The sequence below is a fragment of the Ursus americanus genome, chromosome 11, assembly GCF_024610735.1.
Source record: "Ursus americanus isolate L20-20 chromosome 11, mUrsAme1.1.p, whole genome shotgun sequence".
NCBI classification, from domain to species: domain Eukaryota; kingdom Metazoa; phylum Chordata; class Mammalia; order Carnivora; family Ursidae; genus Ursus; species Ursus americanus.
The window spans coordinates 45757757-45771527 of NC_142137.1; the positions used below are offsets into that span (position 1 = coordinate 45757757).

General features: G+C 43.3%; 1 protein-coding gene across 1 annotated transcript in view; it reads right to left on the reverse strand.

Moving 5' to 3' along the window:
- MOXD1 (monooxygenase DBH like 1) overlaps window positions 1–10363 on the reverse strand; it is an 87098-nt gene extending 76735 nt beyond the window's left edge. The window contains exon 1 of the mRNA XM_045805541.2: window positions 10044–10363. Coding sequence (XP_045661497.2) covers window positions 10044–10307 — 264 coding nt within the window. The 5' untranslated portion in view covers window positions 10308–10363. The remainder of the gene's footprint in view (window positions 1–10043) is intronic.
- Window positions 10364–13771: the final 3408 nt, after the last annotated feature.

Consider the following 13771-nt stretch of genomic DNA (forward strand, 5'->3'; position numbering starts at 1 on the left):
GAGCATGAATATGGGAGGGGCAGAGGTAGAGAGAGACAGAATCTCATGCAAATTCCCTGCTGAGGGAGGAGCCCAATGCGGGGCTCGATCTCATGACCCTGAGGTCATGACCTGAGCCAAACCCGAGTCGGACGCTCAACCGACTGAGCCACCCAGGGGCCCCTCTCAAAAATATTTTTAAGGAGATGATTACATAGTATTTAATACCTCTAGTGAAAAGATCATGAATTTACAACTTCACAAAGCAATTCATTCCATTTTAAGAGCTTTCATTGTCAGAAATGCATTTGTTATACTGAACTAAATAAAATCTTCTGCCTTTTAATATATTAATTGGGCCTTTTTTCCGTCCTTCTGGAGCCTAACAGGGAGCATCTAATCCATAGTTCCTGAGGAAGATTGTCCACTATTTCAAAAACAATGATCACGTTTTTCTAATCTTTCTTTCTTCAGGCAAAACATTGACATCTGTTTCCCATTACGCAGGGAACCCCAACTTCCAGACATTTCAACCATGTTTGTAATCCTCTTAGAGATCTCTTAAAAATGTTATTCTAGAACTTATCTTCTGATGTGAGTAGCCTGGTACAGAGTATCTGTCGATATTACCTCCCTTGATGTAAACGGCAGAGTGTATAGGGTAATACTGCATCTGTGCGTTTAGCCAGCACATATTCTGAGTTTAAAATGACCTAATATTTAGAACTTTTCCATAGGAATTCTAATTAAGTTCAATTTTACATTTTATATATACACAACTCATTTTTTAACCAAGTGTTTAATTCTATGTGTATTCTCAGTGAATTTTTAACTTTTAGTTTCCTTTCATTATTTTAATATATCACCATCTTTGAGTCCTCATCCCTTAGTCTAATGTAGCCAGTCTGATATCAACATATTTTGGGTATGAATGTTTAAATATCTATGATTACGCCTAATTCGACTTTCTTAGTCCATCTCGTACAAGAAATGAGAGACCCTGCCAATTCCCTTACTGCCATTCAGATGTACCATTTATTTAATACTTCAACTACACGTCCAGCAAACCAAATGCAAAAGAAAATGCCATCTTGTCAGTTTAATCTGTGTTTATTTAAACCAGGCTGGTCTCTGGTCATTCATGATGGCAAAGTAGTCACAAACGAATTACAGGTTTTCCTCAAATTTTCTTACAAAACGCTATCAATATCCCCCATCTCTACATTGAGCAGAAGCCTCTTCCCCAAGTTGAAAAGCTGCCGTACTTGTCTCCATGTCATCTCCTGCTAATTCTGACATTTCTCTGATTGCTTGATCGATTATAGTAACATCTTGTATTCAAGTACTTTCAATGCGCCACATAATTTGCCGAACAGCTTTACACGCCTGTTTCATTTAATTCTCACCAAAACCCCATGCTTTAGATAGCAGGAGTCCCTTCTTCATAAAGGAAAGTGTCACTTAGAGAGGCTAAGGAGTTTGCCAGGGACCACCCATCCAATAAGCAGCAAGCAGTCCCGGGATTCACACCAAGAATTCCTGCTTTTAAGTGTTCAGCTGTTATTACGCAAGCATTTCTTGATGACCTGCCAAGCAAGCACATGGAATTGTCGTCCCTGGTACCTCAGGAAGATGTGGCAACACTGACAGTCACCAACTTGTAAATGTTCCATCCAGACCCTAATAAAATACTAATTATCTACCACTCCCACTACTACTCCCCTTCTCCCTTCCGCAGGGAATAGCTTCAGGGCATTTCACTGCTTATTAGGACCCTTGGAGAACAGAGGAAGGAAGGGAGAAGATATCTATTTACATAACTGCAAAGACACTTGAGAATTTTTCCAAATACAAAGGGAGTCCATTTTGTTACTGTGAATTCTAATAAAAGATTTTAAAGTAGAACATTCCTCTTGGCTTAAATACAGGCTGAGATTATCCAGAACTTTCATTTATTAATGTTCCTTTGATGCCCTGTAACCATATGTAACTTATGAATTTTAGACTCTGTGTGAGCAGATATTCCTGTTGCCTAGAAATACAGCAGCTAGAACCAACTGACAAAAGGTGTATAGAAATGATAGAAAGCTATGAGGAAGAGAGAGATTTCTGGTTCAGCATATGTTGAAATACACCACTACCCACAGTCCTTCCGTTGCTACTCTTGCTTCAGCATGTAAATCTGAAAAAATACTCAGAGTTATCAATAACTCTGTCAAGCTCATCTCAGAAGCCTTTCCCTTTTAGGAAAATCCACTTTATTTTTCTATTTTATAAAATAATTTTCAGTATCTACACATACGCCAGCCCTTGTTTCAAACATCAAACTTCAAATGCACTCTAAATGACTTGGTATGGAATTCTCCTTGGCATCCCCATGCCAGATGCCTGGAATCTTCCAAGCTTCTGTAGGTTGACCACAAAGGAGTCACCTGATTCTTATCAAAGAGCCTGAACACATAAGGTCAGTCAGTAGAGTTCCCAAACATGTCTGCCGGTCAGAATCACCTGGGAAACTAAAATTTATTCATGCCTATGTCCACCCCCTGAGATTGTATGAGATTTAATTGGTATGGGGGAGGGAGGGCAGTTACCTGGGCATTGGAATTTTTTAAAGACCCCCAAGTGGTGCTAATGTGCAGAGAAGTTTGGGGACTTCTGGCATAGGAAATATCTTTCTCAGTTTCTCAGCAATTTAGTTTTCTCTAACAAACCGAGATTTCCGTGTTTTCATTTTAAAATTGCCCAAAAGTTGGAAATCTGCCACAGTCACGTGTGTTTTGCTGATCTGGCTTCTCCAAGTTCTTTAGCTCTCTAATATTATGGCAGATGAGAAAGAACACAGAGTATAAGAGAAAAACATTCACACCTAGAATTAAGAAAGAAAGTTCTATAAAATCACGAAGTCTCTAGATCAAAGCCTGAAAGACTCTAGAGGAGCTTACACTTTCTGTGTAGCAATGCCACAGAAACAGAAAAGAGAGCTCATGTGGTTCAGACACATTTGTTAAAACATTAATTATATTTCTTCCAGGTAAGCAGTTTCCTATATTCAAGGTCTACTAACTTCTTTGATGCACATGCCAGATAATCTTCTTCATAGATATAATATTTTGAGTTGTAAACACTATGATTAATCTCCAAAGATAACCTTTAAGACTTGGGACACTTGTTTTCCTTCGGGTCTTGATTATAAGCACTCTAATCTGAAATAGTCACATGGTTTCCCCTTATCACATCACTCTATTTTAAACCTCAGCACTTTCCGATATTTTTCTTACGTATTTGTTTATCCCCCAACAAAATCTGAGCTCCATGACACCACTGGCTTCATCTCACTCAATGCTATGTCCCTAGGATTTGGAACTGGTCAACAAAATTCAGTCAATATTGATTAAACGAATGAATGAGCATTCCAACGTTCACTGCTCATAGGTAAGTGTTTTACTCACTCATGAGAGTCACAAATGATTCCCCTGCTGTGTGACCTGGAGCCTCAAGTTTGTACATCTACAAAATGGGAGAAATAAGACGTTGACCTCACAGGACTATTGTGGGAATTACATGAGAGTACACGCTTTAAGGACTTCTCATAATGTATGGCATATATTGAGAACTTAATGAATGAAAAATCATATCATTGAAATAAATGTCTATGACATTTGTAGTGGGAAAAAAGTAGTAAGAGAAGTACTATGATTTTATTTTACCAACACTTTTAGAATGTATTCTATTATACATATTCTTTAACTATTAAGGAAGAAAATTGGCATATGTTTTTATGTAAGTTACCGCTTACTTGCAGGAGAAGAAAGAACAGCAAACCGGAACCCAGAGGAAATGAATCCAGGCTGCTGATCTGCATGGTCTCCAACAAACCATTTAATAGGTACATAAGACTCTGTTTCTCACCTGTAAAATTGAGGGTGTGGGGAAATTTAGGAAACCTGAGGGGAATCAACTGAACTCTGAGCTCTTTTTTTTTAAGTTTGTCTATTTCTTAGCGATCTCTGCATCAACACGGGGCTCAAACTCATGACCCTGAGATCAAGAGTCACTGTTCTTCAGACTGAGCCAGCCAGGCGCCCCTGAACACTGAGCTCATAAGAGCAGCAAGTAAATACATAGAACAGCAACATTTCACCTGTAAGAGCAATAACTGTTTAAAGTTTTCTCATAATTTTTGGCTACATGAGATGAATAGGAAAAGCCTCACTAGCAAATTAAATCTGCTCTATACATTATTTGTATAGCACTCGATATATCATTCTAACTTTACAGTTAACAAAAATTACACATTTGAAGTTATTTTTCTAGAATTCTCTATATGCTATCCTTATGAGCAGCCCTTTTTTTTTTTTTTTTTTTTGGTCTACTCTAGAATGTAACAAACTTGAAAGACAGATTGGGAAGAAGTTTCCTGGGGAAACAACTGTCTATTTAAAATTCTGTACTGATTATTTTTTTAAAAGTTACAATAAACAGGGGCGCCTGGGTGGCACAGCGGTTAAAGCGTCTGCCTTCGGCTCAGGGCGTGATCCCGGCGTTCCGGGTTCGAGCCCCACGTCAGGCTCCTCCTCTGTGGGCCTGCTTCTTCCTCTCCCACTCCCCCTGCTTGTGGTCCCTCTCTCATTGGCTGTCTCTGTCTCTGTCAAATAAATAAATAAAAAATCTTAAAAAAAAAAAAAAAGTTACAATAAACAGCATTGTGAAGCAACCATATGCACGGTTTTGTCTTTTTTTTTTCATATGGATCAAACATTCTCAGAAACACGGGGGTGTATAATGAATTAATTCCTTTTGCCAGCAACTTTATTGTACTAGGACTCTATTACAAAAAATGAATCAATAAGCCACCATTCACTTTCTTTGAAGTGGACTCTGCCTTCCTTCCAAGAATCCAGAAATATGCCATTGGTTGTTTGAAGCCTTGAACTTGCTGGTCAGTTCAGGTGCATTATTCCCTTGGCTCTTAGGTCTGCCCTGTTTCCTCTGGCTGGCATTATGAAATCATCTGCTGTGCCAGGGAGAACCACACAGCTGAAGAGTCTCATCGTGTGTGGGGCATTGCACTGGCTCACGTGTCCTTATTACTAATGCACAAAGCACGAAGCTTGAGAGGTCCCTTCGTCATCTGGAAATTGGGGGGGGGCATAATCTGAAGACTTATAAATATCTCTTAACAAAGCCCCAGCTGAGCTGTGTCAGGGCTGTACACTCTCTTCATCGTTCCCTTACAGCTTTTTCAATTTGCTTTCCAAACATTTCTTTGTTGCCGTTGGCTGGGGTGCGCTTAAAAGCAGCACATCGTTAACCACAAAGAATGCTCCCTGTTTTCTGTGATTTCAAATCACAGCACAATTTCCAAGCACTTCCTCAGCGAACAGCCCAGCAGCAATTACCCTGCTGCTGAAGACTTACTTCTCATCACAGAAATGTTTCAGTTTTAGAGACAGCCCAGAAGCAAGGCAGTAACAAACGATGACATATGTTTCAGCCTCCATTCACTAGCCATTTCTACCCCCAAAGGAAGAGTGAATCAATTTTTGTGCAAATTCAACCGGCACATCCGACAATGCTGCCCTCTTCTCTAACTCACACAAACTAGGCATTCATCAACCCGGATTACTTGCCTCAAATGGGGACTCACAGTTGCTAAGTGGCTGGGGTGGGGGTGGGATTGCACTGTGTCAAAAAGGGGCAAAGTACAAGGAAAGGACATGAATCCATCAGGGAAGTGAGAGTTAATTCATTGAGACAAAATAGTGAGGTTTTCAAAAGCCAATGCAAGAGGAAAGACTGCTTCCCACCCCCGCCCCTGGCAATCCTGTGAAAGACAGTGCAGAAATGACCTCAGCAGCATCCCAGGGGTCATGTTACCCCAAGTGTGAGCCACTCCACAACAGTGTATCTGATAGATTATACTGAGACAGGCTTCACTTCCCAACCACAGTTCTCTTTTCTTTCCCATTTGATCAGACCTGGTTATACACCATTTGAGGAACTGTCTCCAGACTGGGTCAGTGGGTTACAAAATGGACATACAGCCTCTCCTCTGGGTATAGTTTTAACGGTAGCCAAGCCTATTGCCTTGAGGCAAGAAAATCGGAATTTGATTCTTCGCTCCACAAGCCTACAAGCAAATGTCACACTGCCCTCTGGAGGTATTCTCATTGGGCCCAACTCTGAATCTGTGACTGGCAACCACTGAAAAATATGGAGTTGTAGAGCTTCGGTAGTCTTTATTGGCGGGGGAGTGTGGAATAGAAGTAACTCTTCACTAACTCCTTGTGAGTCGTGTGAGAGAGTGTGTGTAAAACGAAAGAAGGTGAATAAGTGAATATTGCCTCCCAATCTCAGTAGCGTCAAGAGAGAGTGAAGCCATGTAGACACGTACTCAAAGGTGGTCATAGGAAGGAGACGGTGACAAGTCAGTGGGGATGGGTGTGGAAGCAAGTATTTTGCAAAGATGGCCACATGCATATATTTCATTCCGCTGTGAACCCCTTACGATGTGATCCTGAGGTGGAGTCTATGTTCCCTCATGAATCCAGCGAGATGTGACTACAGCGAAGATGATTCAAAGGCTAAGTTATAAAAGGCTGCTATCCAGTTTCTGCCTGGGCCTCTTGGGACCACGGGGACCCGGCCACTCAGCTGTGGGGAAACTGAGTGGCAACGTGGAGTGGCCACGCTCCCACCACTGAGATCCCCAGCCAAGAGCCAAGAGCAGCTGCCAGTCAGGCAAGTGACTGAGGGAGCCTTCCGATGATTCCAACTACTCACCCTAGAGGTGACATCAAGTGAAGTAGAGATATGTCCCCACTTAGTCTCTCCTCGAATTGCAGATTTGTGAGCAAACTGTCACTGTGTTAAGTGACTATGTTTTGGGGGTGTTGTGTTATATAATAGATTAAAAAAAAAAAGAAACGGGCAAGGTCCCCTCTGACACTGGACATTTCTTGGCACAGAATAAGCCAGGCTTGAAGAGATATGGGACCTGCCTCTCTGCCTTTCGTGGCTTGTCATAATTCGGGTTGATTCTTTACTAACCTTAGCCTTTTCCCTCTTGGCCCCAGATTAAGTTGTCCATGGGCTCTCATCTCCACTAAAATTTTGTGTATATATGTGCTCTACATGGTGCTTTGTACAAACTTGAAGTGTGGCCAGGATTTCGTAATCAGATTTTATTTACGCACATCTAAATTTCCATCTTTCTCAAAAAAAGCAAAAACAAAAACAAAAGATCTGCCAATACCCATTTGCATTCCCACAAAACAGTAACTCAGTCACAAAACCCGTTTTTCCTCCATCCTCTCTACTGTCTGTAGCATGGGATCAAGCTCGTCACTCTTTTATACTCGCTGTGTGACCTCTATAGGCATTTGGGTTTGTAGCACCTATTTTAACCAATAATTCTCTACTGGTTGGCTGGAATTTATTCTCACACAGTTATTCAGGAGTTGATATAAAAGTTTAAGATAACCAGAAAAATAGAAGTCAGAGCAATGACAGAAAAAATATCTGAAGTTCAAGTTTTTAAAAATTAAATAAGAAGAACATAAAATTTATGGGGAAAAAAAAAGCAGCAAGGGGAGGTGACCCCGGTGTCAATGTAGGGTATTATCAGGCAGCCTGATGCCATCTCCAACCATGAGCAGCTGCAAGTGCGTGGATGCCCCAGAAGCCAATGCTTTGTTTGGCAAAGTTCATTCTCGCTGGGAGTAAAATTACATCAAATCCAAAGTCTCCTACTTGAATCACATACACTGTTTAAGAACCCTATTCAACTTTTGGTATAGTTGCTTAGGATATCCTTATCACATCACTGTGTGAACACTCGCAAATTAATAGTTTCTAGAGAGAAGATTCGATTTCAAGTTTTGGAAAATCACCTAGCTTGGATGACCCAGATGGAACTGACACATTTCTTTTCATTTTTAGTGTTTGGTGTCTTTCATTTTATTAAAGAGGTTTTAGTCCATTTTCTTTCCATATAACTGATTAGCATAACTTTTAGTGTATTTTATATGTCCTAGAATGAATAAGATTAAGGAAAGGGAACAGTAAAGGATGTCAATCCGCTAAGAAAATAATTACCATTTATAGATGAAAATAAGGATCTTATTTCCTTAGGAATAAAAATGAGGGGAAAATCTTATTTCTTGCTCATTAAATATATTGGGAAAGTGACCATTTGTAAGGCTTATCTCATAGTGATAGGTATTCACTGATTACTTTGAGAAAATTTCTAGGTCTCAAAGTCAATCCAGAGAGCACTTAGTTAATTTTTATGCAATCTTTATAAAGAACCACCAGCAGTGTGAAAACACTCTGTAGTTTAACAAAGTCTGTTTTTGTGGTGGGCCAATTATGGCATGTTGAAACAGGACTCTACTCTTGGTCTTTCATTTGATATCAAATTGGATGGGCTTTCTAGAAATGCTACTCTTTGGGGGGAAACAATATCAAGTTATCTTTTAAAGTATACCCTGTCTTATATTGTCACAGAAAGATTCTCCATGTCCCTTTCAACAAAACCTGCAAGGATAGTTAAGGGGCACATTGCCTCTCCCACCATGAACAAACAAACAAAAAGACTTGGCTCAATTAGGTATTTAAATAAGGTATTTTCTTCTTCATTATCATTAGAGAGTTAAGTTATTCATCTAGTAAGGCCTGTGCCTGGAATCAAATTCTTGGTTTACAAATTTAATGCCTGAAATGCTGCCGCAGGAGGAAATTTATACATCAGTGACTTCAACAAAGCACAATCCTCATAAAACTTAATTTTACTGGAGTTGTAGAATACTTATTTTGGGAGAAAAAGATTAATTTATGAAAACAACAGACAACAGGATGGTTTTAAAGCTTTTATTACTGTCATTTTCTTTATTTCTAGCCAGAGTTAACAGCTCAGTGCCAGAATTAGAGTTAAAATTTGATAACATCTCAGCCAGAAAGTTGTGGAAATCAAACTTAGAAGTCAGGAATAAAATTACTGAGAAAGGCACTTTGGTATTCATCCGGTGCATTGATTTTAATATCATCAAAACCTTAACCCAATGCCAGAACAGCAAGGAGTTTTCATTTGGAAGGAGAGACTTTCAGCAAAGGGCAGTATTTCGGGATGAACTTTTATAAGTAACAGAGTATAAGCACCACGATGTTATGTAATTGTGGAAAAGTGTCCAAATGTTGTCAAGATCAAACAAAGATGTCCTGAAAATCCAACCACCTAATCATTGTGGTTTTCTTAAGTTCTTCCCCCCCCCCCCATTCATAAAGGTATCTATGAACAGGCAACGTATCGTATCTACTCCGACTCTTTCAAAGCAAATAGGCAGCCGTCAAATTAACTTTGTTAGCTATTAAAATTAGCTAAAAGTTTCCCCACTTCCTAGAGGATTTTGCCTGGGGATCTCTAAGTTTTGCGGGTCTCTGAATGGGCATCCTAACCGGCTCCCAGAATAGCAAAGGTCCTAAATGATTTTTGGGGACCTTGCATTCATCTCTCAGATGAGGCAGCTGACCTCAGCTCCGTGCCTGAGGACTCCAGAAGAGCTACGATTTGGTGAGTTCTGGGATCCTGGTCCTCGACAGCAAGACAGCAAAGTGCTAAAGCTCACAGGTCCCTCCAACCTTGACAGTCGTCCCGTTAGGTCCCCAAAGGGTCGTTCTCCTTTCCCCGGAGGGATGAACGGGGATGTGTGGCAGGTGTGTATGTGAGGGAATCTAGTAAGTGGGGCGCTGGGGACAGGAAAGTGTTCAGAGAAAGCTTCCCGAGGTCACCCGTGCTCGGCTTCCCCAGGCGAGGACTCGGGGCCGGGCGGCGGAGGCGCGAGGCCCAGCGGCGGGCGCCTTTGGCTCCGGGGGTGCGGGAGCCGACCTCCAAGGGGAGCGCGTGCGGGGTTCGGGCTGCAGGGCTCCGGGGAGCGACGGCTTCCAGCCCCGGCCGCGGAGGACACCGGGCGGCCGCGGGAGCGCCTGCACTCGCGCCTGCCCCGAGGGCGGGAGACTGGACGGAGCTCGGCGGGGCGGGCTCCGGGAGGGGACGCGCTTACCTGCAGATAGGGCCGCCCGTGGGCCACCCCGCCCACGACGATGTCCGCCGCGGCCATGGCCCCGGTGGGCGAGAAGCCGAAGCCCACGTAGCCAGCGGTGCGCACCTCGAGGCGGAAGGCGAGCCTGCCGCCCCGGGGGCCCCAGCTCAGCCAGTACTTGCCCTCGGAGTCGAGGAGGGTGCGGTGAGGGAGGGCCCGGTCCAAGCCCCCTGCCACCGCGCCGGGGAGCAGCCCCCAGAGGAGGAGCAGCAGCCAGCCGCACATCCTCGGGCGCCTCCTGCCCGCCGGCACCTGGGTCGCGCCGACTGGCGGAGCGAGGAGGCGGCTCGAGGGGCGGCGGCGGCGCGCGGGAGGCCTGGGCCCGCCCCCTCGGCCCGCCGCGCGCCCGCCCGCGGGGAGGGGCCCCACCCGCTCCGCTCCCCGCCGCCGGCTACCCTCCGCCCTTCTGACTTCCCGCCCAACCACCTGCGGCGCCGCAGCCGGGTCTCCGTCCCCGAGGTCTGGGCTCTATGGGGAGGCAAGAGGGGGGCGTCCTGGGTGGAGGAGGCAGAAGCCGGGAAAAGGGGGCTGGGGGCGAGGGTAAAGGAGTGAGCAGGCTAATTCTGGGAGAATGTGGGCTCTTGTTGGGGCGGGATGGGGGCGGGGTCCCGGGGAAAGGAGAAACTGATAAGAGAGGGCAAGTTCAGCCTAGCCGAGAGGGGGAGGAGTTGAGTGATCGAAAGGGATAATCCTGGGTTTCGGTGGAGGAACCCTAAAAGAAAGTCCCAGTTGGGGTAACCATTGCAGTTGGCTTTCTGCAGCCATTGTACCAAGAGATCTCCCTAACCCCCCCGAAAGCGACACCATCCAACCTCCTCCAGGACATTTCTCCCACCCTTTCACCCTGTGAGAGCCCCAAGACTGGGGAAGTCTCGCTCCTGATGGCAGGTGTCAGAGCCCTGGTGCGTGTCTTCCTCCTGGGTCAGTTTTGGTGTTTAGGGGACAAATGCTGCCAACTACTTTGCCATCGTAGGTCAAGGTTAAAGCATCACTTGGAAGTTAGATTATAATTTGAAATCCTCTTTCCTGCTGTGTCAAGTTCGGACCACAGTCGCGTTTAGCAAAAAGTGTTTTAGCAAAAAGTGTTTTTGACCACATCACTCCTGTCTTCAGAACGCTAGGTACTCAATGCAGTGACTATAAATTACCTTCTGTATTTATTTAGTCATGTATTTATATTCTGCCATGTTTCAAAAAAAGTTCTAAAGTGGCTTACAAACATACAAACAATACAAAATAGAAAAATAATAGAGGATTTCAGTTGAAAAAATAGAGGTAAAAAGAATACTACAAATATGTACACTTTACTCTGACTTTGGAGTCACCCATATGTACATCCTGTTCTCTCTCTTCAAGTCATAGTGCAGCCTGCTTTTTCTTCCTCCTATTTTCTCTTTCCATTTCTTTTCCTAGAACTTTTCCAAAGTCACCAGCCTGCATCAAAATGTTGTTCTCCCAAAGATTCAGGCACATGTCACCATATCTGGGAGGCGACCTTCAAGTGGATCTGCTGACTAGAGAGTTCCAGGGCGGCCTGAGAAGGAACCCATCCCAAGGAGAGAGGGGATGGAAGTCTACAGGGTTAGCCATGACAAGAGGCCAGCATCAGAGAAGAGGGCTGTTGAAACTGTGGGACAAGGCAAGAAAGAGTTGAGTGCCTACAAGTACCATGGTCTTGGCTATTGCCGCTGGCTCCAGCCATGAAAGAAGAGGCATGTGGAGAGAGAGGAACAACATGGTGGACGTGGAGGCCAAGAGGAATGGGTCTTGGCACCATGTGAGGCACACTCACCACGGTGGGCAGGATTTCAGGGGACCTCAGTTATTCCAGAGCAATCAAAGGCAAACTTCCTGCTTTGTGACCCTACTTTTATTCCTAGCATGGAGGAGCCTGGAACCCCCAGCTCTATCTGCTTCCTGAGGTTGGTTCTATGAGTCCTAAATTCACATCTAGAACCTGCCCCCCATTTAATGTTCTGGCGCCACCTTCCATCACTCTCACCTCACTCACCTCATGCCCTCTAGACATGAAAATTACCTCTAGAATTTTCAAAAGAGAGTCCTGCCGTTTCACATCACTCTGCCACATTTGCCTTTTCTCCCCTCTGAAATATTTTCTGATCCTTCCTCTGATACTTCTGCCAGATGACATTGGCCCCTCCATAGTGGTGTTCATGAAATATTCCATCCAGGCCTCATTGATATGCTTGTATTCCTCCATTAGCCTCTCTGATCAGGAACCCTTCTGGTTTCCAGTGGTAAATCCATTACCTGGGGTACGGACCAGCACGCAATAGGTGCTTACTAAATATTTATAGAAAAAGGAATAGATGCCTTTGCAGACCCTCCTGGAAGCATCCTCTTTAGGAAGTTGGATGGTGGGGAGAAAGCTTGGTCCCCAGATATGTTGAGTGTTCTGCTCTGCATTTGTATTGAAGCAAAAATAGAAAAGAAGACCACACATGGATACACAAAAGAGAAAGTCTTAAATGGTTTTTATTATTTCATTAAGTAGAATCATTGGATGTGGAGTTATTGTCTTTTGTTTGTCTGTAACTGACATTGTATCTAAAACACCCTGAGTGCTCAAGAAATATTAAAACTATTAAAATCATCTTGACATTAGGTCAATAAGCAGAACATTACCAGCATAATTCATATGCAAGAGACCCACTCTGCTTTGGCTTGAATTATCCCCATAAATGAAGACAAAAGAGAAAATTTTATGTAAGTGTAGTTCATTAGTTGCCTGAGCTCCCTAGACCAACACCGACTGCCTACTCAATGGCACAGAGGACTCACTTTCCCAATTTGGAAATGAATTACTGCATAACTGCTAGTCTTCAATTGGCAAGGAAAGCAAGAAGAAAGTAGAGGTCCTTTAGAAACTTGGGCAGAGAGAAGAATGAAATCAGTGGTAAGGGGTTTCAATTTTATTATTTTTCAAAACTATTTACAAAAAATATTGTTTTTGTAAAAATGATAACTTGCTCCTTATTTAGAAGGAAAAAAGTCAGGAAATGCGGGGAAGTATGAATAAGAAAGTAAACTAAAAAGATCACCTGAAAGTCCACCATCCAAAAATAACCCTTGTATGCATTCTGAGAACATCATTCTGGAACTTTGTCCCATTAAAATCTTGGAGGAACAGCCTGTGGGACAAGAATTTGCAAAGAAACAGGTGAATTAATTTTGGAAGACTCCACTTGAAACAAACAGACTCTAAACATGCCAGTTACAATCCCGTTTTTTTAGGGTTCTTCTCACCGTGTGTATCCAAAAAAGAAACAGAACAGACAAAACTAGAGATTCAGCAAGGTCTTACTCAAGTACAGAACATGCAACCAAATTACTCATTGTTAAAATGAATCATTTTCTCACACTTTTCAATCAGGAATTTAAAATCTAATGTTTAGTTTGAATCCTCACCCATTCTGATACACAGCTTGAGGTCGGCCAGTATGACTACTCCCACGCTGAGCTTCCTCACCTTCCTACCCTCTGCTGTGAAGGTTTATTTATATTTCCACATTCATCAGCTGCAAGGGGGGGAGGAGAAAGGAAAAAGGAAAGCCCAAGGGACACTAACAAACCAATGCAAAGTTGCTTGGCATGAACTGGAATTGTCCGAAATAGGCTGTTTCTTACGTAAATAGAGGAGTATCATAATTTTCCTGTCTACTCGTACC